The sequence below is a fragment of the Macaca nemestrina genome, chromosome X (assembly GCF_043159975.1).
Source record: "Macaca nemestrina isolate mMacNem1 chromosome X, mMacNem.hap1, whole genome shotgun sequence".
Classification (NCBI taxonomy): Eukaryota; Metazoa; Chordata; class Mammalia; order Primates; family Cercopithecidae; genus Macaca; species Macaca nemestrina.
Window position 1 is genome coordinate 116,185,860 of NC_092145.1, and position 25,362 is coordinate 116,211,221.

A 25,362-nucleotide genomic window follows, 5' to 3' on the forward strand; every position below is an offset into this window, starting at 1 on the left:
AATTAACTCTGTGTGCAGTGTCTAGGGTATTCTTTGGAAACATGGCCTGTCTGCAATACCTCTTTAATGAGAGGCTGTTTGGTATAGTAGAAAAAACAAGGCTTTTCAGTTAGACTGAGAGTTAGAACCTGGATTTACCATCTATTACCTATTTCATCCTGGCCATGTTTTTAACCTCTCTTAGCTTGAGTTCTCTCATCTGTCAAGTGGGAATAACAAAACCCACCTTAGAGTTTCTGTGAGCATCAAATGGGTAATGCATGTCAAATGCCTAGGACATAGTAGTCACGAAGAATTATTTCCTTACATGGGGTGGGGAGAGCAGTTTTCCTAGGGGAAGTGAAGCATAAGCTGGGACTATCCCAGTGCTCATTTGTGCTACAGGATTCTTGCATTTTTCTTTGGGATAAATTCTGGGATTTTCTAGAAGAATAAGTTTGGAGATGCTACCACTGAGACCAGTGAGTTCTAAAAAGCAGCTATTAAGCTATCAATGTATTGCTCTTTCCAATTGTCCTGTGCACCATTTATGTTGAAATTAGGGTAGTTCATAAAATCATATATTGTTTAAACAAAAGATTTTGTCATGTCTCTTCTATTTTAGCAAATTTACTTAATGGTCTTTTAGGAGGAAAGGTGATAAATAACTACCTTTTAAATTATTTTTTCATTATTCTGAACTAATAGAAGTCAGTAATAGGCTGCTACAATTGTATTTACATGCCTATTATTCATAACTGTACTCATAGATTTTATACCATGATCCTCTAGGTTCTAGAAATTTCATGCAGGTCCTTTTATGTTTAATTGAAATTCTACTTCCTTTGCAGTCTACCATGTTCCCCCCCTTTTTTTGGCTTAAAATATGAAATATGTTTTGCATGCATTTTACTATTTCTCTTTGATTCTACTTGTTGATATTTTTCATTCAGAATTTCAAAGCATTTATTTTTGTATTTATATTTGCATATCAAAATATTATATTTTAATAGTTTTACATATTAAAACTATTTTCAATTCTGGTCTACTTGGGTTTTATAGTCAGCTTTATGAATTGAAGCTTTGGTTCTTATGGATAGGTAAAGGAGATAATATTATTGTGTGTTCCCAGCTTTCTCTTTTTCCACATACCCTGCCTGCTGAACAAAAATTTGTCTTTGCTCACTCCACTTTTTTCCGCCTCCATGCTCTAAGGATTCTTCTGACTTTTTCCGTTGTTCTTATGCTTTGTGGGATATAGAAAAGGAAGAAGGGGATAGGAGGGAGAGAGAGTGTGAGTGGGAGAGCACTGATGGTGATGAAATGTGAGACTTGTGATAATTGAAAGAGAGAGAAAAGGCTTTTTTCGGGGGGAAGTGTAGATGGGGAGCATAAATTGGATCACCTTTAGATTTTCCTTGGAGGTCTAAGTGAAGATGAAACAGGATTTTCAATTGCTATTAGTTGTTGGGCCTTTTCTTTGAATATACTACCATCCTGAGACTAAGCCACACTGGCTTATTATTTGAATTGCTTCTAAATGTGAACTTACTAAATTATATATTTTTGTGTATGCTTACACAAATAAGAGAACTGCCATTATCCACCCCTCTCCCAACACCGATCAGTTGACCTAAGTCCTCTCGTTTCCCTCTGAAATCTCCCTTTCATCAGTCTCCTTCTTTCCATGGCCACTGCTGCCATCCTAGTTCATCTTTCACCTGGAGAGTAGCCTCCATTGAAGGCATCCCTGCCTTCAGTATAATTCCCTTTCTCGACTGCCCACTCTGCTACAGAGTTAACTTCCTAAAATGTTTAGACTCCTTTTCATGGCTTAGGGACCACCTATATTTTGGCTCTTGTACCTTTGTAGTCTCATCTCCTTTGCTCCCCCATCACCACTCAACCCTTAGCCACACAAAATGACTTGCAGTACCCCACATACCGAATACTCCTATGCTCCCATAACTTTGCACATACTGTTCCCCTTTGCAGAGAATGCCCTTCCCCTCTTGTCCACTTCCTCCATCTTTCAGCCCATTGAAGACCCATTTCAGATGTTACCTCCACCATGATGCCTTCTGCTTAATACTTTCAGGTGATTGGCAATTTCCTCTCCTTTTGGAGCATTTTCATAAACGTTTATTAGTCTTCTCTGTGTCCTCCACTGAGCAGGAGTGAGTGGAGATTTTGTGGCAGTTCAGGGCATAGTGGTTAAGTTTGTGGCCTCTGAGGCTAGGCAACTGGAGTTCCCAGCTGTCTCATTCTTTTACTTTGAGACGGTGCATAGATTACTTAACCTCCCAAATCTTGACCTCTATAAAATGAGAATCACAGTATTACCTACTTTATTGGTGTTTTGTGAGGAGTAAATGAGATAGAGTATAAAAGTACTTAATACAATGCCTGACCCATTATAAGTACTTAATCAGTGTTGGCTATTTTATTTAGCTTTGAATTCTCAGGCCTTAGCACAACACCTGACACATGGAAGACAACTTGGCAATATATACAGAGCTGCAATATTATTAAGTCTTTCCTAATGGCTTTTAGCTTTTATCTCCAATGCATTACCATTATTTGGAGGTACCATACTCTGTTTTGCAGTTATTTGCATATAGTCTTATTCCCCTTACTTGACTGTGTACCCTTTGTAGCTGGAGAGATTGTCTTATTGAGTGTTGTATCCACTGCACAGAGCTTTGAACTTAGCAGGTATTCTGTGGCTGGTTGATTTGTATTATTTTCCATCAGTAAGGGAGGCTTTCAGTATGAAATATCCATTTTGTGACTTTGGTTGTTGATGCACTTGTGGGAAATAAATAACATACTTTGGGATCATTAAAATCATCCAATGTATGGGGAGGTCCAATTCATTGGGTAATTACTAGAATTATAGAACAAATTCTTTGGATTGGAGAACATAAAGGGCATCATATCCAAGCATCTTTCTTTTGATCTTTTGCATGGAATCCAGCCTTTTAAAAATACATAATGTCGGCCGGGCACGGTGGCTCATGCCTGTAATCCCAGCACTTTGGGAGGCTGAGGGGGGTGGATCGTGAGGTCAGGAGATCGAGACCATCCTGGCTAACATGGTGAAAGCCTGTCTCTACTAAAAATACAAAAAATTAGCCGGGCGTGGTGGCGGGCGCCTGTAGTCCCGGCTACTCGGGAGGCTGAGGCAGGAGAATGGCGTGAACCCGGGAGGCAGAGCTTGCAGTGAGCGGAGATTGCATCACTGCATTCCAGCCTGGGTGACAGAGCGAGACTCCGTCTCAAAATAACAAACAAACAAAACCATAATACCACAAAATGATGGCATGAAGGAGTGTTTTTGCCTTGGCTCTCATATTATTCCTGCTAATTTTACACACACACACACACGCGCGCACACACACACAGAGTATACCAAATCTGAAAACTTTTTGAGTGCTAACATGATGCCACAAGTGGAAAATTCTACACCTGCCCTCATGTGATGGGTCACAGTCAAAATACAAGTGCACAACGCAGTTTATTCAGCATCCCAAGGGAAGAAGAAGCCCTCCCAACCCCCTTCACCTACAATATAGATTCTTTGCACATGCCCAGATTCCCCCAAACAAGCATGCCTACAAAGTATAATAAAATGGCACATGTGCAGGCTGGATATGCCAATGGCACGTTCCCCACAATGCCCCGTGTAGGACCAAGACCTTCGTGCATTACTCATTGTGTATTTTTGCTTATTCTCTGCTCTGTGGTGTAAAGATATTGTTGAAAATGTCAAATAGGTCTGAAGATAGCCTTATGGGTAAGAGGAAGGTTTATGTGTATCTGTAGCATAGAAAGTCAAGCTGTGGGGGAAACTGGACAGCAGTGTAAGTGTGAAGTGTCTTACAGGAGAGTATGGTGTTGGAGTGACCACAATATATGACCTGAAGAAACAGAATGATAAACAGTTGAAGCTCTATGCAAAAGTGATGTATAGAGGTTAACGAAAAGTAGAAAAACACTGCATAAAGCTAAAAACGAAGGTCTTGAACGTGTATTGAAAGAGTGAGTCCATCAGTGTCACAGTGAACACGTGCCATTTAATGGTATGCTGATTATGAAACAAGGAAAGAAATGGCAAAAATTTTGCCATTGCTTTCAATGGCAAAAACTGTAATTGTTTTTGCACCAACCTATAATAGCTGAAATGGTTCTAAATCAAGGTGATGATGATAACATTGCTAACTGTAAAAAAAAAAAAAAGTGCCTATAGATGATGTGGTGAAATTGTGATGGGATTATTGGATGACTAGAGCCATATGCATTCATAACAGAACAAGAAACCATGTCAGTTGATAAAATCAGGGGCACTTATGAGACAAAAACCTCTATTAATGAGGCTGATAACTCTGGAGGAAACATTTAAGAAAGCCATCCAGCAGAATGCCTCCTCATCTCTAGAGGACCTATTTCCTGGTCCCTCAACTGCTTCTGATGTTTCTTCCCCCCTAAAAAAATAGAGCATATGAATTAGCTGGGCATGGTGGCGTGTGCCTGTAATCCCAGCTACTCAGGAGGCTGAGGCAGGGGAATTGCTTGAACCTGGGAGGTGGAGGTTGCAGTGAGCCGAGATCACACCACTGCTGCACTCCAGCCTGGGGAACAGAGCGAGACTCTGTCTCAAAAAAAAAAAAAAAAAAAAAAAAGAAAAAGAAATACCTGAGACTGGGTAAATGATAAAGAGGTTTAGTTGGCTTATGGTTCTGCAGGCTGTACAGGAAGCATGGCACATCTGCTTATAAGGAGGCCTCAGGCAGCCTCCAATCATGGTAGAAGGCAAAGGGGGAGTGAGGCACTTCACATGGCTGGAGCAGGAAGAAAAGAAAGAGTGGGGAGGTGCCACATACCTTTAAACAACCAGATCTCATGAGAACTCAGTATGGTGAGGATAGTACCAAGGGGGAAATCCACCCCCTTGATCCAATCACCTCCCATCGGGACCCACCTCCAACATTGGGAATTACAATTTGACATGAGATTTGGGTGGGTACACAGATCCAAACCATATCACATGTGAGTAAGTGTAAGAAAATGATTGCTTATCCAAAGCATATAGATTCAGTCAGGAATGATGATTATGCCAAATAACCAGATTGTCCATATGAGTGGTTGAGATAGTGACACCTTTGCTTTCTGATGGTTCAATGCACACAACTTTGTTTCATGTGCAAAATCATTAAAAATAGTACATAAAATTATCTTTAGGCTATGTGTATAAGGTGTGTATGAAACATAAATGATTTCTTACTTAGATTTGTGTCCCATCCCCAGGATATCTCATTATGTATATGCAAATATTCCAAAATCTGAAAAACATCTGAAACACTCCGGTCTCAAGAATTTCGGATATGGGGTACTGAAGCTACATATTTCCATACGTGTATGTGTATATATATGATAAAGGAAAAGTATTATAAAAGATAAAGGAACAATCATATATATATATCCACACAAACACACACACACACATATATATATAATCACTTATATGGTAGGTGTTTTCCATTTCTATTTTTCGTATTGAATGTCAGTTTTCTTGATTCAGTTTATAAAACTCCATGGTTAGCAATGTGGTATCTGTGGGATAGGGTGACCCCCTTTCTTCTAGTCCTAGTATGATTTTTCCAGGAAGTCTGATTTTAAACAGTGGTTTGGAATCTCTTCTCTTAGTAATATCAAGTGTTTTTTAATTGCTTGCGCAATAGACTCCATAAGGATGTGAAGACTATTTTAGATATGGTTTTGACAGTATTTTCAAGCTTCCAGCTTTGCATCCTACACTGATTTATATATTATTCAGTATTTTTATACATTCATTTTCTCTCCAAAGCCCTGTTATATATACATAATTTTCTTAATTCTTTAAATAGTGCTGTGGTTATCACTGTGGTTAGCAAGTGTTGATTTTCTAATTTTTGCTGAAAGGTTAATCAGTGAACAAAGAGCTTAAGTGGTTTGTACCATTGCTGTAGTTAATTAGTGATGAAGCTACATGAACATTCTAGCATTCTAGCCACTTCCCGTTCCATTTTTATGCATCATAAAATCATGTCTTTTTTTTTTTTTTTTTTTTTTTTTGAGACGGAGTCTCGCTCTGTAGCCCAGGCTGGAGTGCAGTGGCCGGATCTCAGCTCACTGCAAGCTCCGCCTCCCGGGTTCACGCCATTCTCCGGCCTCAGCCTCCCGAGTAGCTGGGACTACAGGCGCTGCCACCTCGCCCGGCTATTTTTTGTATTTCTTAGTAGAGACGGGGTTTCACCGTGTTAGCCAGGATGGTCTCGATCTCCTGACCTCGTGATCCGCCCATCTCGGCCTCCCAAAGTGCTGGGATTACAGGCTTGAGCCACCGCGCCCGGCCAAAATCATGTCTTATGCAGACAAGTAAAACTAAATTTCATGAATGCTTATATTGCCCATACAGGTGCATTTTATCTTAAACCGTAGATTTAGTCATGACAATTTGAGTATCAATTATAAATAGGTTTATGATATTTTTGTGACACAAAAATATTCTTTGGAAGTCATCCCTCTATAATTTACCTTTTTTGTTATTCATTTATGCAACTTACCTTTGTTGACCATCTCTTATGTTCAACATGCTAAATGAGATTCAGGTTTGTATAACTTGAGTTTTCTTAAAATAAGATACGCCTATATAAACACAGTATCCATAGGAACATACATTTATCAAAAAATGAAGTGAGAGGGAAAAAAATAAGAATTTGGAGTGAGATTATAACTTGAGCATTGGTATTTAGATGTACCCCCACCTCCACAATCCCAATTGAAATCACTGCAAAATTTTAAAATGTGGAGAAACTAAATTAGTGTTGGAGGCCAGGGAGGGGTTCCATCTTCATGTTGCAAACTTTTAAGAGTTTCCACCTGATATAGTGCAGATGGGATCATAATGAAAGAATATACCCAAACCAACTTGCAATTTCACTTCCCGAGAAAGTCACAAGAATCGATTTGGGGGTTAGGACAACCTGTAGGGGTTTCCACCTGGTTCACTTTCACAACTATTGATGGCGTAAGAGTGTCACTAGGAGGCCCAGAAATATAGTCACACTGAAGTCAAAGCAGGCCCTGCATTCGGGCTTTTCTCTGATGGAACAGGCAATGGCATACAAAGGACTGGCCACTCTTCCTGGAGTGGAGGTTGGGTCAATTCATAAAATGTTTATATGGAAAATTAGAAGGTTTTCCTGCTGGGGACTACCCATGGTTCCAGCTCCCTTCCTACTTCTCTTGACCACTCTATATGAATTTATATTAACCAGAGAGGAGGGATCTAAGAACATTAGGATAGATGGTGAAGGGAGTGAAAGAAAACCCACCCACCCACCCTATTTTGTGGAAAACACCAGCCTAGATAGACTGCTCTTTGTTCAGGATTGAACAAAGAAACTTAAGGTTTCTGAAAAGATTCTACAACATAAATGGAGAACATAGTATTCAAAAGACAGAGGAAGAAAAATACTTATTTTAAAAGGATGTTTTCTACAGAAAAAATAAATATTTTTGTTAACAATGTGCTTTGTGTAAGGAAGTATAAAACACAAAGTGAGAAGTAAAAGCAAATTAAAATATTATTGAATGAGACTGCAGTCAAAGGGAGATTGCTGAAGAAGTATAAAATGTGAGGAATCTAAAAATGCATTATATGTGGTAAAGAAAAATATTAAAACTGGGAGAATGGGATGAGTGATGGAAAAGGTAAACTTGAGAAATTACCCTGAAATGCAATGGAAAAAGATAACAGAGCAATGAGATAATGGCAGGTTGGACAGAGGATGGAGCTCTAACATGCAGACAATTGTTCCTAAAGAATTAAAGGTTAGATTAAAAGCAACCAAATTGATTAAGCATACCATAAGAAAACAATAAAAACAAAAGCAACTTTCTGGATTATAGAAAGACGTAGACCGGCAGATAGAATACTTATTCTGTACCAGAGAAAATAAAAAAAGAGATCAATAATTAGATCTACCCTGACAAATTTTCAAGGATAAAGCAAGGAAATTACCAAGCATCAGGACAGAAAAAGTAATTTAACCCTCAAAGGAGAAGTTGACATCGGAATTCTCAGCAATACTAAATGCCAAAAGACAATGAAGCAATATCTATAACTTTTAGGGGAAAATGTTTGTGACTTAGAAAATCTAGACTCAGCCAGGGTGTTATCATTAGTGAAAGCAGCAGTAAGATCTCAGTTATATAATTTATCACAAATATGCTATCCACATACTTTTCCTGAAAAAGTTGCTTAATTGCTAGCCAATTAAGAGATAAAGCAAATTAAACAGTTCAACCATGGGGAGGTAATGAAATAAAAGGATTAGTGGTGAGTAGTGGAAAGAAACATATATAATAGGTCATGAAATAGAAATAAAATTCAAAACATGACATAAACATTTTGAACATTTATTGAAAGATAAAAGAATAACAATCATAAAATGAGCCCCAAATGCAAGATAGGGATAGAAAAAAATATATAAATTATTTAGAAGAATATGCAATTTAACAGAGCTATATGGTCACAACTGTGTCAAGGAAAGACATCAACAACAGTGGGGTTCTAGATAATAGAAATGCCATATACTTTTTCCTGTTACTATTTCCATATTTTTGTAATACATTTGTATTTTTATAGTGTGTAAACTTTATCAAAATAAAAAAATCCATGTATACAGCAGAGTTATAATTACAGACACATTTGTGATATTGACTGCTTTGTTCTTGTTCTCCAAATTAAAAATAAATTAAGCATTTAGCTTAGGACATTAGAAAATACACAATAAAATAGACATCAGAGAACAGAAAGAAAAACAAATTTCAAAGCACAATTTTATGTATCAGTAACAATAGTTTTGAAAAAGCACATGCTGTCTGAGTTGATCATTTAAAACAAATAGAATTAAACCTAAACAAAAAATACAGAAAACAATATATTTAAATCATAAACTCAGAGGAAGTAGAATGCATAGCTATGCTAACTATGAAGTGAATAGTATTAACTAGCAAAACTGATGTAAGTACAGTGCTGGAATTTGCCAGTAACTATGGAAATATTAGAGAAAACTGCCAAAGAGCTACTCCAAATGTTAGTGATTGTCTCTAAGTGGGTAGCATTATGGGCTATTTTACTCCCTTTTGGCATGTTTTTTTTTTTAATTTTTACTTTTTACTCTTTTCTCCACTACAAGCTACTTCAATTCTTTGAACAATTTTTCCATGTGGGTAAACTGTTACCATATTTTCCTATTAAGAAATATTTTCAATAGATTTTTTTTCTACAATAAATTTTACTGAAAACGTTTGGTTCATTAATTTTTGTCTACATGAATGCTGTCCATCATGGCTTTTGACAATCTGAGTTTTCTTAATGATCACATTTCTACCAAAATCAATTTTCCTGAGTCAAATTTTTTATATCCAGATTTTGCCAATATTTGACTCTTCTATTGATTTTTAAAAAATCAATTTTACCATGTGCATTTTCCCTTCTGTTGCTTTTGTTTGGGTTTTTAAAAAATCACATTTATATTTTTGCTTGTCTCAAAAATTTTTAATAAGCAGGTATGAATTTTGAAGTTAGATATAATAAAAACCAACTGAAAAAGCAAATCCCTCTGTCTCCCATGACAAAGTAGGCAGGTTTGTTTCTTTTGAGCTTTAAAGGTAGAAATAGCTGCCTTTCTAAAATTTAAGTGAAGCGAAATGTCGACATGCCCTGAAAGGACTGCCAAGGTTCAGGGAGCCTGTTAATGGGCCTTGAGAGGCTCTGCGACTCTGGACTAATGACCTAGGGACCACTAAGAGTAAACTGAATTTCTAGATTACCGGCTACCTTCACAGCTCTCTGATGCCTCCAGGATGGGAGAGTAGACACACCAAATGCCAGACAAATAAATGCTAAATAGTAATTCTTTGAGGTTCAATGGAATATCTATCACTTACATAGCAAACTATTTACAAAATGTCACAAATTTTGCATATTTGCATTGCAAGATTTTACTAGTAACATGAGTAGGTGCACTGTTCTTTACGTCACTCATGGAATAAGTAAATGAAGATTGTGCTTTTTGATTTAGACCACTCTTGATATACTACACTGAGAACTACATTGCTCGCTCCTCTTCCTAAAGAAATAAAGGTGAATTACAGCAAGGTTCTCTCCTGCATGTTAGAAACACTGTAGAGTATAATACTTGCATTTGCCACACAGAAATGCAGGGAGAGAGGAGCAGGTTGGAAAAGTATTTTTCCCATCTAAAATTTAAAAAAATTTTTGATAGAAAAATTTTTTTGGAAAGGAAAACTCATTGTGTGTATATCTTGCTTACCTTGTGCTGTGTATTCTTACGTTTTTTTATTTAAAACATTTTTTTTTTTTTTAGAGACGGGATTCTCTATGTTGCCTAGGCTGGTTTCAAACTCCTGGGCTCAAATGATCCACTCGCTTCGGTCTCCCAAATTGCTGGGATTATAGGCGTGAGCCACTGCGCCCGGCCTATTTTTTATTAAAAAACATTTTTTTTTTTTTTTTTAGAGATGGGAGTTTCACTCTGTTGCCAGGCTGGAGTGCAGTGGTGTGATTATAGCTCACTGTAGCCTGACACTCCTGGATTCAAGTGATCCTCCCACCTCAGCCTCCCACATAGCTGGAATTACAGGCGTGTGCCACCACACCCAGCTGTTGTTTTTTGTTTTTGTTTTTTTTTTGTAGAGACAAGGTTTCACTATGTTGCCCAGGCTGGTATCGAATTCCTGGGCTCAAGTGATCCGCCCGCCTCGGCCTCCCAAAGTGCTGGAATTACAGGCGTGAGCCACCACGCCCGACCGATTTTTAAATTTCTTAAATAGAATTCCTATAATATACAAATATAATACAAAAATCACCTACCCCACTTTTAAAATTCTACATTTTTTTAAAGACAAGTAGGAGGGTGACTTTATTCACCAAGTGATCAAAAGCAGGCTGCAGAGGACAGGGATTTAGATCGGGAAACTCTTTGTATTCTATCAAGCTCTCTTCTTTACTGGCTACCTTAAGGCATTTTTGCTGGGAAGAAAAACCTTAATAACATCAAGGGCAGTTTACCTTAACCCTCCTTCCATCCCATTGTACCCCACCCTACCAGCCAGAAGCAGAAGTCTTATGAAAAAGTTTTGAGGAAAATATCCTGTCCTAGTTTACTCCATTCCAACGAATTCTTCAAATACATCCTTGACCCGGGACATAGGCAGAGTTCAAATCTAGTCTATATGTTTTGTCAGGCTACCAGTCTCCTTTCTTGAGAAGACTCCTGACTGTGCCTTTTCTGTTTAAAGATGGTAGAGGCGACGGGTGTTCTCCCGCAAGATGGCCAAGGTGTGCGAGAGCGAGAGATCTTTGATTCTGGCAATCTCTCGCACCGTATGCAGGGCCAGGCCTGGGTGGGCATACTGGCAACAGCTTTTGGAAACCCAGCGAGGGAGGAAGAAGGGAGCATCGGTTTCTACGATAATTCTCTCTAGCGGGATCTTTTTCACAGTTTCTCGGGCTTGGTCAGCAGAAGAATAAGTCAGAATTGCCGTGAAGCCCACATACAGGTTGGGAAAGTGGTTCAACAGCGGCTCGATGACTGGGTAACTGCCAGTGAAGCAATGCCGGTGTATCTTGTGGTCAGAAGGCACATATTTTTTCAAGATGCCCAGTAGGTCTTCATCGGCTTCTCGGCAGTGGATCATCATGGGCTTCTTTAGAGAGACAGCCAGCCGCAGCTGTCTCTCAAACACCTTCTGCTGCTCTGGGACATGCGTGGTACACTTACTGGAGTAATCCAAGCCCATTTCTCCAAATGCCACAGCCTTGGGGTGTCGTAACGCTTTTAAAATATTTCTTTCTTGATAGTTGTTATAATAATGGGCAAAATGAGGGCGACAGCCAAAGGCCCCCCAAACCAGATCATCTTTCAACTGATCCTCCCACAGGTCATCACTTAGGTTTTGAGGATTGCAGAAGCAAGAAATGCAGCCCTGAAATTCCTTGGGGAAGGTGTTGCTATAAATTTTTCTGAATTTGGCAAAGGTGCCTTTGAAAGGCAGCCTGGAATACAGCAAGTCCAAATGACAGTGGGTATCAATGAAACCCTGTTGCTTTGGCTGCCAGAGGGTCCTTGGCGGAAAGCTAGATGCATCTCCTCCATAAGGACGTCGTAATGTCTCCTGTTGATATGCTCTCTCCTCCTTCGCCTCTGCTTCCACATTTCTGGAGTAGTAAAATAAGGAAGAATTCTTGGATCTGCCTTCCTCTGTCATCTTCAGATCTCTGGACGTGTTTTGGGAGCTCACTGAAAAACTGGTGGAATAATCACTCAGGAAACTCTGGTGGCTGCTCCTCTCACCCTGGAATATGTTGTTCTTGCTTCTGCTGCTGCTGCTGCTGCTGCAGCTGCTCTTCCCAGCCTGTAATGTGTTACTGCTGCTGCCCAGGGAGGGAGAGCAAGAAGACTTGGTATTGCTGAACCAAGAGCTGGTGTAGTCATGCCAAGGACTATAATGAGGTGGAAAAGTGGTATAGTCAGTGGCGTAGTATGGCGGCTCTGACACTACAGGGAGACAGAGTGAGAATGGCTTCTCTTCAGAGAATATGACTGTGGTTCCACCTACATCAGACCAGTCACTCCCTGAAGAGGGGCGCTCAATCACCATCTTTTCTTTGTGATTTCGGATTACTGAATGGGAGTTACAGTCATCCAGAAAATTTAAAGGCGGAGAGCATTTTTCACAAATGACTCTACTTTGTTTATTAGGTCGCCCCTCACTGAATTTCTTAGGAGGACTAACAGTCACCCTCTTGTCATAGGAGCTGCTCATCTCTGGGGCTGACTCTTTCTCTTTTTGAGGAGCAAAGATAGTGGCATTCCTGGCTGCTCTTTCTGCATAGTAGGGACACTGTCCTAGGCTTGATTGTGAGCTAGTGACAGCCTCTTCTTTGCCTTTTGGCATGTCATCTTCCAGGATCTCCTGGAGAACCCTCAGAGGCAATGAAGCATCACAATCCTGAGGTCTGCCCTTCCTGTTCTGGAACTTGTCTGGTTCCTCAGTTTCATTTTGACCCTCACTTCCAGCTGCAAATTGAGGGTTCATGAAATTATAGGAGCTATGTTTGGAATTAATGTTAAGGCTGTAGATGCCCTCCTCCAGAGAAGCCATTTCTTTTAGAAAGGGGCTGGCAGACTGCATTGGGGATCACAAGGACGAAAGGAACCCCAAATGCTCCAAATTAGGCAGTCTTTGGAGCCGGCCCTAATCACGCCAGTGGCTGAGGAATGGGAGGAGGAGGAGAAAGAATTTCTGTGGCAGGATGAACCTCAGGAAAAACACGGTGTGCAGGCCACAAAGTACTCCTTTGGGGCTTTCAGGCCTTTGGGGCCTCTGTCCCCTTCCACACCACGTTACTGAGCTCCCCGGGGCACCTCTGTTTGCCGCAAACCACGTTACTGAGCTCTGCGGGGCGCCTGTGTTTGCTGGGGGATCCTACCTAAGTGCCGCTCCGATGGTACTTTTCCGCGTGCTGACGGGCCCGAGCCAGAGGGCCCTGAGGCCACTCCGGCGCCTCAGGAACGTTTCCTCCTTTTTTCAACTGTCTATCACAGTTCTCCGTGTTCTAGAGATGCCAAAGTCCTTCCACGATTATTTCAAAGTGCTTTGGAGAAGTCCTAAGAATCCAGGCCCAGTATGGCGTCCGAGCCCACACCGTACTCCTAAGACTGCCCCAAATGGTCTGATTTTGCGCTGTGCAACTTCCCGGATGTTATTAAAAAAAAAAAAAAAGAAAAGTGCTTCCGGGGAGTCAAAGTGCTTCCGGGGAGTCAAAGTGCTTCTGGGGGGTCAAAGTGTTTCCTATCGACCGGGCGCCCTGGCTCACGCCTGTAATCCCAGCACTTTGGGACGCCAAGGCGGGTGGATCATGAGGTCAGGAGATGGAGACCATCCTGGCTAACATGGTGAAACCCCGTCTTTTGTATTAAAAATACAAAAAATTAGCCAGGCATGGTGGCGGGCGCCTGTAGTCCCAGCTACTCGGGAGGCTGAGGCAGGAGAATGGCGTGAACCCAGGAGGCGGAGCTTGCAGCGAGCCGAGATAGCGCCACTGCACTGCAGCCTGGGCGACAGAGCCAGACTCCGTCTCAAAAACAAACAAAGTGCTTCTGATCAAAACTCTTACTTTTGGTTTGGAATACAAGGCCCGTTGGAGATGTCAGAGTTCATGAAATGACAACAAGACACTTTAGGGATCACACACAGGGTGCCCCTGGGTGGGCTACTGGCCTAGAGGCCCTGATCCCCAACGGCCAGCTGGAGGACAGAGCAGAACACAGTATAGAAGCAGAGTTGGGAAGCCTGCCCAGCCCCCATCACCTCGCCCACCAGCCTGGGTCAGGCCACCAGCCCGCTCCATCTAAGGGCAACACTCACCCGCCACCCCCCCCCACGCCCCTCCTTTACCACGCCTCTTTTCACTGCCCAGCCACGTGTCTACCGGAGCTGCCGCCATTACATGCTTTTTGTTCCTCCCCTCCACCCTCAGTTTTTTCAAAAAACGTAGTTGTGGTTTATAGAGCATAGTTAAAAAATGTAGTTTTAAAAAACATAGTTATGACTGTGGTATATAACAATTTTCAGTCTTGTGGTTCCCCCCCCCCCCCCCCCCCCACGGAGACGGAGTCTCGGTCTGTCGCCCAGGCTGGAGTGCCGTAGCGTGATCTCGGCTCACTGAAACCTCCACCTCCTGGATTCAAGCTATTCTCCTGCCTCAGCTTCCCAAGTAGCTGGGACTGCAGGCTCATGCCACCATGCCAGGCTTATTTATTTATTTATTTATTTATTTATTTATTTATTTATTTATTTATTAGAGACGGGGTTTCACCATGCTGGGCAGGCTGGTCTCAAACTGATCTACCCTCCTCGGCCTCCCAAAGTGCTGGGATTACAGGTGTGAGCCACTGCGCCCGGCCCAGTCCTGTGTTTTATTCACTTAACATTACTGTATAGCCTCAGTATTTTTCTTATTGCCTCATGTTTTTCAAAAACATCTTGCTGGTGTCTTTATAATACTCCATGGAGAACGTAGATGTGCCGTAATTCACCAAGCTCTTCCCTTTTTGTTAACTCTTCAGGTCCCCTTATTCTACCTTTTTTTTTTTTTTTTTTTTTTTTTTAATGATAAAAAGCTGCAAAGAACATCTTTGCACATCTAATTTTTTTCTGTATTTTGTGTTGTTTCTTTGGACTACGTGCCAGGAAATGGAGTTCCTGAGAGGAGGTAGGAATTTTAAATTGGTTCCTCATAGCGTTACATTGCCGCAGAAGAATTGTACTAACTTAAAATCTCATCCATGATGAATGGTCCATTTAATAGGAGAAACACACACATAAACCTGATGCCTCGTTGTTATTTTAATTTGCACTTAATCTGACAGTTTCTTAGAGTGAACTTCTTTTTATTTGTTGACCTTCTCATGAATTTTGTTTATGCTCTTTTCCCATTTCTCTTTTAGGGTCTTTAAAAAATTAATTTAAAAATGTTTATAAAATTAAAGTTTAGCCATATTTTCTAAAATTTTTTGTTAGCATGTTTTTGTTTATATTTTAGTATATCAAAGTTATAACTTATTTATGTAGTTAAATTTTACTTTTTAAAAATGTTTTCTTTCTCTTTTTCTCCCAAGCCTGCAATGTCATTCCTCCTTCTGAGGCTTGACACGTATTAATTTTTTTGGAAGGTGACAGGTATTGATTTATTATATTTAAGCCAATACTTCATCTGATATTTGGGTTGGATTTTACAGGGAGCTATACACTGATGCTTTTCCAAGTTGGTACTTTTTTGATTATTGATATATGACTCCTCTTTCATTATGTGTTAAATTCCTGTTAATAGAGTCTATTTCCAGGCCATCTATTCTTTTACACCTACTATGTCTCTTGTTATTCTGGTATTGCACTACTTTAATAATTGAACTATTATATTAAGGTATAAAGTCTAAGAGAGCTGTATCTCCTTCATTACACTCAAATTTTATAACTATCTTTAATAGGCTGAACTGTTTATTTTATCAGGTAGACTTAAAAAAATAATTCTAGGCCAGACCCGGTGGCTCACACCTGTAATCCCAGCACTTTGGAAGGCCGAGGCGGGTGGATCACCTGAGGTCAGGAGTTTGAGACCAGCCTGGCCAACATGGTGAAACCGTCTCTTCTAAAAATACAAAAGTTAGCTGGGTGTGGAGACGTGCACCTGTAGTCCCGGCTACTTGGGAGGCTGAGGCAGGAGAATCACTTGAACCCGGGAGGCAGAGGTTGCAGTAAGTCCAGGTTGCACCACTGCACTCCAGCCTGGGTAATAGAGTGAGACTTCATCTCATAAATAATAATAATAATGATAATAATAATAATAATAATTCTAAGTCCCTCCAAAATGACATTGAAATACCCACTTGAAAAGTTGTTTTAGTCTCTACTTATCCAGAATATACTTCACCTATCCTTTTAGTCAAGCTCTTCTATTCATGTATCTTCTAGTAAATCTTTTTAGAGTTTTATCTGGGTCAGAGTTTTTATTAAAACTATTTTTAAGTATTTTGTAATTTTTTATTATGAACATACTTTCCCCCCACTGTATGGTCTAGCTGGTTATTGCTGACACATAAGAATATTTTAAATTCAGGTATGGTTGTACTGAAATCTTTGTTAGTTTTTCAGCCTTTGTCTACATCATTATTTTATCTACCCATAATGATAATTTTTGTCTCTTTCTTGCTAATATTTTTACTTCATATCTTTCTACATTGTCAGTGCTTTTAAAAACAATATTAAATAATGATGCTAGTAGGGGCATTATTGTTCTGTTCTGATTTTGGTAGGCACATATTTTAATTAAGTATTATGTTAGATATTTAGGCTGTTGTTTTAAAGCAGATCCTTTTGTAATCTTGTTAAGGAACTACCCCTTGCATTTAAAAATGTATGTGGTAGGAAATGGTGTGAGATCATTATATATATGCTCATATTTCCTAATTGGGAAACATGTTGGCATCTGTGAGTAAAATGCTGTTTTTTTGTGTGTATAGGTGGCTTGTAACTGTTACAGACTATTGAATTCTGTTTGCTTGTATTTTACTTAGGATCTTTCTTCTATAAATCATAAGTAGTGAAAGTGCTCTGTAGCAGTAGTTCTCAACTCTCGCTTGCAGTTTGTAATCACTTGGGGAGCTTTAAAAATTACTGATGCCTAGGCCCACCCAGAGAGAATCTGATTTCTCTGTGTGTGTGTGTGTGTGTGTGTGTGTGTGTGTGTGTGTGTGTGTTTAGGGGATGGTGGATGTCTGTGGTCGGGGTGGGGATGCTGGTGGTGGGGACAGTGTGGCCAGTGCATCAGGATTTTTAAAAGCTCTATAGGTGATTCTAAGGTGTAGCAGGGTGAGAACTATTGTTTTACAGTTACTTTTTTTTCATGGTACATCTATTAGGCATAGGAATTCACCTTCGTAGCTTTCCATCTTTTTTTGGTATCCTGGGGAGTTATATAATTTGGTGATTTTCTTTTCCTTGAAAGTTTGAACAAATTCATTAGTAAATCATCCTGGTTGGAGGCTTTATTGGGGCAATTCTTTGGTTACTTTTTTTCACTTCTTACTTGGTTATTAGCGTATTCATTGTGTTTTTGATAAGTCACGGTTCGTACAGAACATCACTTATTTAATTGCAATTTTAAAATTCATTTTCATATGTTTGCATGATTATTATAAAATAATTTATCTTATAGTTTATATCTTATAATTACGTCTCTGTCATGCACAATCTCATTTCTCATTTTATTTATATTTTTCTTGCCGAGCTTTCTAAAATCTTATCTCTTTTATTTATTTAAAAAGTCCTTGGGTTTATTTATTGTAGTTGTTCTTCTTCTTTCAAATTTATATATCCATACTATCTTTTTTGCTTCCTGTTTTTCTTATGACAAATTTTTGCTTTTTCAAAACCTTTCGTTTGTTGTTTTGAGGTAGTCTCATTCTTTCGCCTGGGCTGGAGTGCAGTGGCACGATCATGGCTCACTGCAACCTCTGCCTCCTGGGTTCAAGTGATTCTCCTGCCTCAGCCTCCTGAGTAGCTGGGATTACAGGCATGCGCCACCAGGCCCAGCTAGTTTTTTTGTATTTTTACTAGAGATGGGGTTTTACCATGTTGGACAGACTGGTCTTGAACTCTTGACCTCAGGTGATCTGCCCGCCTTGGCCTTTCAAAAAGTGCTGGGATTACAGGCGTGAGCCACCGCGCCCGGCTTTAAAAGCTTTTGTTTGAATCATTGCTCACTGATTCTAAACTCTGGCTATGTTTCAGAATTATCTGGGGAGAGTAGGAAAGAAAAAGGTATTTTGTACTTGCCTATCTCAAGGTTCATGGTTGAGACCTCTATAACAAAAGACAGATTAACAAGAGAAAAGCACACAAATTTATTTAACGAAAGGTTGAGGAGACATGGAGCCTTCAGAAATGATCCAAAGAAACAGGAGAAAACTGTATTTTTGTGAACAGTCATGTAGAACTATGATTGGAGGACAAAAGGATATGATCTAATGGTAATAAACTGGGGGGAACTTACAATAGCAAGACTTGTTTGTGCAGATTTTTTTTCTTCATCCCTATGTGACACTCCTTTCCTCTGGTTATAGGGCAGGACACCTGTCACATGCGAGTCTATAGGGAAGGAGGAAGGGAGAAGGTCAGACAATGACCTTCCTAGGTTTTATGACCTGCCTCCAGGGAGAATGATGAGAAGGTCAGAGAGAACTTCCTGCTTCTACCTTTTTCTCAAATGCTAAGGTGCCATATGCCTCGGCATATTTGCTGAGGTAACATGTCCTGAACCCCATCAGTAGCTTTTAAAAAATAGTAATAGTCCCCTCCCCAAGGTTTTGATTTAATTTATTTAGGCAAGGTCTGAGTTTTTTGTTTGTTTGTTTGTTTGTTTTTCACGGAACGTCACTCTGTTGTCGCTCAGGCTGGAGTGCAGTGACGCAATCTCGGCTCACTGCAACCTCTGCCTCCCAGGCTCCAGTGATTCTCCTGCCTCAGCCTCCTGAGTAGCTGGGATTACAGGTGTCCACCACCGTGCCCAGCTATTTTTTGTATTTTTAGTAGAGATTGGGTTTCACCATGTTGGTCAGGCTGGTCTCAAACTCCTGACCTCAGATTATTCACTCACCTCGGCCTCCCAAAGTGTTGGGATTACAGACATGAGCCATTGTGCCCGGCCGGGTCTGGTCTTTTAAAACTTTTTTAAAGTTCCTAATGCGTAGCCAAGGCTGAGAATCACTGTTAGCGATTTATCCTGTCTCTCAGACTCAATTCTTTTATGTAATAATTTTAATCTATTAATTTACCCCAGATTGCAAATTTGCCTAGATCCTATAGGTTTGTATGGTCTTATATTTTATTATATACTTTTATAGGAATTTTATTTTATACATTTATATAAATTTTATCTTTATACTTTTTATATTTTTAAATTTATTTTTGGTACAATTATGAGGAGTGACAATTTTTGTTTATAGGTACATTATACACTTCTAGTTGTATCACTTTGTGATCAGTGAGTATAACTTGTGTAATTTTACTGTTTTTAAAATTTATTAAAATTTTTGTGAATTAGCATATAAGTTTCAGATATATTTCTGTAAATATATATATTGTCATGTATAAAGGAGCCATCCTCTATATGCAACACAAAATTTATTATCATTTATTTCCTTGATTATGGGACTTCATAATCATAAGAGAAACCATTGATTTAATAATAGCTTTTTCAGGAAGAGTAAGCAACATTGTATTAAATGTACACAAATTTTTATTGTCTACTAACATATAGAGCAGGCATTTATCCTTACCATTATGTCCCTTTTATAGTATTTCACAATTTAAGTCTGAGCCTTTTTCATAAAATCGAGCTTAAACATATTAAACTTGGACATGTGATGTTGACCTCTTTATAAAATGTTGAGGTTATTGAACATTGCCAATGTTTTGTCTTTCTTTCCTGATAGCTTCTCTAGAAATTCAGCTGTAAGTTTTTGACACTTAGATGTTTGGTTCCTGAAGTAATAGTCTTTCTGACTCACGTATTGGCCACATCAGCCTCCCCATTTTTAAAAATTATATGATTTATTCTAAGAGATTAGGCTTTGGCTTTTGCCTTACAGTTGCATGGTCTAGCCTGCAATGGACAACCTTCTCCACGCAATTATTTTTTGTGTCATACTGCATCAGACAACAATTATTTTCAAACATTTTAAGTGAAAATTAGGAATCTAGTGTTAAAATCCAGCTGTTTGGGATATGCAATGCAAAGCAAATAACTCAACTGACATGAAGATAGGATAGATCCTACTCTACAAAGCTAAATTTGCACCATACATCAAGTTGGAACTACTTGCCCATCAAAATGCATTCTTGATTGCTTTGAGATTCTTTTTGCTTTAATTGTAAGAAGATCCTGACTTCAGAAATATTAACATTTAAAATTTTTCCTTTGTAATGAGGAAATCATATACCTGTTATTTAAAGCTAATTGATTTCAGATTTCAGAGTTTTTTTCTTTTTCTTTTTTTCTTTTCTGTCACCCAAACTGGAATGCAATGGCATGATCATGGCCCACTGCAGCCTTGAATTCCTGGGCTCAAGCAATTCTCCTGCTTCAGCTTCCTGAGCAGCTTGGACTACGAGGCATGCACCACCATACCTGACTAGTTAAATAAAGAAAAATTGTTGGAGAGACGGGGACCCATGTGTCGCCCAGGCTGGTCTAGAACTCTTGGCCTAAAGTGATTCAGTCCTCCTGATGTAGCCTCTTAAAGTGTTGGGATTACAGGCATGATCCACTGTGCCCAGCCTAAGGTTTTATATCCTCTAGGCTAAGATTAAAATTCCAAATGCCTTGAGGATCAGGCAGGTAACCTCATATAATATAGGGTCTGCAGAGGCCTGTGGAGGACTGAAGATCACATGCCCCCACCAAATGATATATATATATTCTGTTTTCAAGAAAATTGCAGCAAATTACATCCTCTAGGACCTTATTTTTCTTTTTTATTTCTTTTCTTTTTTTTCTTTTTTCTTTTTTTGAGATGGCATCTCACTCTGTCACCCAGGCTAGAGTGCAGTGGCACAATCTTGGCTCACTGCAACCTCCACCTCGCCGGTTCAAGTGATTCTCCTGCCTCAGCCTCTTGAGTAGCTGGGATTACAAGCATGTGCCACCACACCTGGCTAATTTTTGTATTTTTAGTAGAGACGGGATTTCTTCATATTGGTCAGGCTGATCTCCATACCCCTGACCTCAAGTGATCCACCTGCCTCGGCCTCCCAAAGTGCTGGGATTACAGGCGTGAGCCACCGTGCCCAGCTTAGGACCTTATTTATCTAGTTTCTGCTTGATATCATAAGTGATGATAACACCTTACATCATAATTATGTTCCTATAAATTTTCATTTTTAACAGTTTTTATTTTAGGTTCTGTTTTCTGGATTCTCTGATACATCAAGTTCCATTGCAATTAGATCATTTATTTTTGCAAGATCACTTTTTAATCTATCTGGTGTCTCTCCTCTTACATTCTACTTTGCCACATTTTACAATTTCCTCTTCCTCTTCCTTTTTTATCTTTCCATCTCTACCTCATTCTGACTTGCTCTGTATCTTTCATGCTGGAGTTTGACAGCCCTGTATTCTCATGGGACCAGAATATGAAATATCACTCTGTCCCTCATCTGGACATATTGAAGCCCAACCTAAGATAATGTCTTTCCTTTTCTCTTTATTTCAATTTAGCATCCTTCTCTTTTAATGCATCATTTGATTGATAAATATTTAATGATTACATACATGACGGTTGACCTATGCCAGTTGTCAATTGACCTGTGCCAGTGCAGTCATTCACAAATTTATACTGGTAGCATTCAGTATATAGAGGGGGGTGAGAGCCAAGAATATTCTCTCTACACTTTCCTACTTGATTACAAAGAAAAAAAAAATCTCAGATTAAATATTACCTACCCTGAAAGTTTGATGAAGCCCCAGCTCTTTCTCCTTTTAGGTGTTCTAACATCTTTTTTTCCTTAAAAAATTTTTTTTAAAAAAAATTATTTTTGAGACACAGAGTCTCATTCTGTCACACAGGCTGGAGTGCAGTGGCGAGGTCGTAACTCACTGCAGCCTCAATCTCCTGGGCTCAAGCGATCCTCCCACCTCAGCCTCCCTAGTAGCTGAGACTACAAGTACATGTAACCATGCCTGGCTAATTTGTAAATTTTTTTGTAAAAACAGGGTCTCATTATGTTGCTCAGGCTGGTCTTGAACTCCTGGGCTCAAGTGATCCTCCTGCCACAGGCCTGGGCCACTGTACCCAGCTCCCTCCCTCTACTTTTTAAAAGTTGAAATATAATTCACATAACAAAAACTCACCATTTTAAAGTGTCCAACATGACTCAGTGTCTAATATCTTTTTTTTAACTGAGGTAAAATTCACGTAACATAAAATTAACCATTAGCCATTTTAAAGTGCAATTCAGTGACATTTAGCATATCCACAAGGCTGTGCAACCATCACATCTATCTAGTTCCAAGACTTTTTTGTCACCCCAGAAGGAAACTCTATACTTGTCCAACAGCATCTTATCTGAAATGTTCACTCAATACAAATGTGACAGCATTCTAGCAATGGGGTTTAGCTAACCTAATTGGAGTCAGGCCAGACAAATTCCTTAAGAAAGCAGCTGAACACAGGACTATTTGGGAATGAAGCCAAAGGTGCCATTTTGAAGGGAGTAGATCTCTGGGCTCATCAGACTCTTAGAACCTGTTCCTGTAAGGACAGTGCCTGGTTAGTATTTGTAACTGGTATGTGCATTTTGGATATAATCATTTCACTAAAATTTATTTCTAACATCACTTACGGCAATTGACAAAGCTTCTTATGTTGATCAGAGAATAAGCTACTGAGGCATTTTGTTAGCTACTTCTGAAGTGTGGGCTTCTGATAAAAATTTGCTAAGCACTCCTGGAGTATATATTCTTAATTAGGTTAACTGACCACCACCCCTAGAGGGTAGATTGCATCTAACAGACTCACTCATATATATCATATTGTCCACATTAAATAACCCTGGAGTTACATCATATGCACAGTTAACTTTTGCAACTTCAATTATAAAAATTGATCAAAAGCGAGAAACACAGAGAATATTTAAATGGAGCTCTCACAGAGCTTGAGCCACAGGTCAAGCTTGAAATGGTAGCCTGAATCTACTTTTCCCACAGTTGTCCTCAGTTACCTTGTCGTGCTCAGTGTGTGAGCAGGATGCCATATTAAGAATGTTTCCAATGGTTAAAGATATATATTATTCATACAACATGGCACCTAAGCATAAAGAAATGATTTTAACTGGTCTTCAACTGAAGAAGCAGGCAGTCATCTGCTTCAATATGGGAGAAAAATGGGCTGTGTTTTACTTTACTGAGAGGCACAGTTTTCTAAAGTAGTTAAGGAATTTTCAAAGATATTTTTGACTATCTCTGAATTTTACCATAACTGCTTTAGAATCCACCTGTCCTTCCCTTCCTTATTCCCTACCGCCCCCATACAAGATGAGTCTGAGTCTAGCATTGGGCTAGGCTCCTTGAGGTTCCCGAAGTGTAAGGTGGCGTCTCCAGGGCATTGGATGAATTTCAGATATGCCTGCTTGGATTACCTGAAGGCAAGCAATCGTCTGGACTAACAGTCAGGATAATTTTATGCCAGAACCAAGGCAGCTTTGTGTTATTGTTAATGGGGAAAAAATGACAAAACTTATTCATCTTGTGAGAAAGAATATTTTGTCTCTATAACACATACATTTAGAATCCCACTGTGAAATCCCAAAGGCAGACTCTAGTTCAGTTTATGGTAGAGCTGAACGATGGATGTATTACTTGAATATCATTTCCTTGTTCTAACCAGATGGTGATAAAAGTATAAAATAATCTTTATGTATTGTATCTTAGATTGTATATCCATTCGCATAGCTGATGTGTAGAATGTCTTCTTGGAAAAATTCTCTCTACTTTTTTCTTTATATTAACAAAAAGTATGCACGCAGCTGCTATGTTGATTTTAAGTTTGCTGAATTTTCTTTTCATTTCTTAGTTTCTAATTATGATTCCAACAGGTATTATCTTTTGATGCCTATTTGGAAGAGGAAGTACCTGATAAAAGCCAAACCAACTACAGAATAAGATACTACAAAATCTACTTCTACCCTGAAGATGACACAATACAAGTAAATGAACCAGAGGTGAAAAATAGTGGATTGCTTCAAGGTATCTATTTAAAGCAGAGTTATGGTTCCTTCACTTCTGACTCCTGCCTTTATATACTGCCTGCCTTTAGCTTTTTCAAAAGACTGCGTGCTACTGTTTAGGCTGTCTAACCTGCTGGCAATGGTGAATATAAACATGCCATTAGCATGTAGTTATTGATGGTGACTTACCAGCTTTCTACTCTCTGCACCTCATCATTGGCTGGGTCTCTCACTCCTCTGTGGCATATTTGTATCCTTTCAGGTGCTGTTCTGGTATGAGTAAACTCTCCTGTGCCTTTAACTTTTTCCTCAAACCCTTTGGTCACTTTGCCGTGAGCAGATCACTTCCTTCGCAACACCATTAGGGGAGAAGAGAAAGCTGTTCTCTACTGCAGCTTCCAGATTGGCATTCTCTTCTTTCTTGAATTTACTGTCATTTGTTTCAACCACCCCCTCCTCATCCTCATACCTGGTAACTACAGACTTCAATGGTACCTCACCAGAGAGTCATTGTTCCTTCACCCTGTGTATGCCAGTCATCTTTGTCCATACTCCTCTCAGCCACAGATAAGAGTTAACTCTGTGATGTGGCCACCAGAGAAGCTAATCCTATGTTGCATTAAGTATGACAGAGATCAATGGAGGTGACTGTTTTCTTCTGTTTGTGCTGTGGGTCCTTCTCTTGGGATGCTGCTGAGTTCTGGTTGACTTCAGGGGACAGCAACTACGACGGTGAAAGAACTGAACATTTGCCATGTGCAAGACCGAATAGTGAAAAGGGATATTTGTCTGTAATGGGGAGACTCAAGTGTGCTTGATAAATGTCCTCAGGAATCTAAAGGTGTCATGTGGAGAAGGGGTGACCTTATTTCTGTATCTTCATGTCTTCATGGATGGGACCTAGGGATCAGAGTTCAGGTCAATAAGAGGAAGAACTTTCTGGCAGAGAGCTGCTGGAAG

The 25,362-nt window shown here is 39.5% G+C and overlaps 1 protein-coding gene across 1 annotated transcript in view; it reads left to right on the forward strand.

Annotated features, from left to right (window-relative positions):
• The window catches only part of LOC105463430 (EF-hand domain containing 2), a 197,036-nt gene that overhangs the window by 46,151 nt on the left and 125,523 nt on the right, over positions 1-25,362 (forward strand). The window contains exon 3 of the mRNA XM_071089226.1: positions 24,271-24,421. Within this exon, the coding sequence (XP_070945327.1) occupies positions 24,271-24,421 (151 nt within the window). The remainder of the gene's footprint in view (positions 1-24,270; positions 24,422-25,362) is intronic.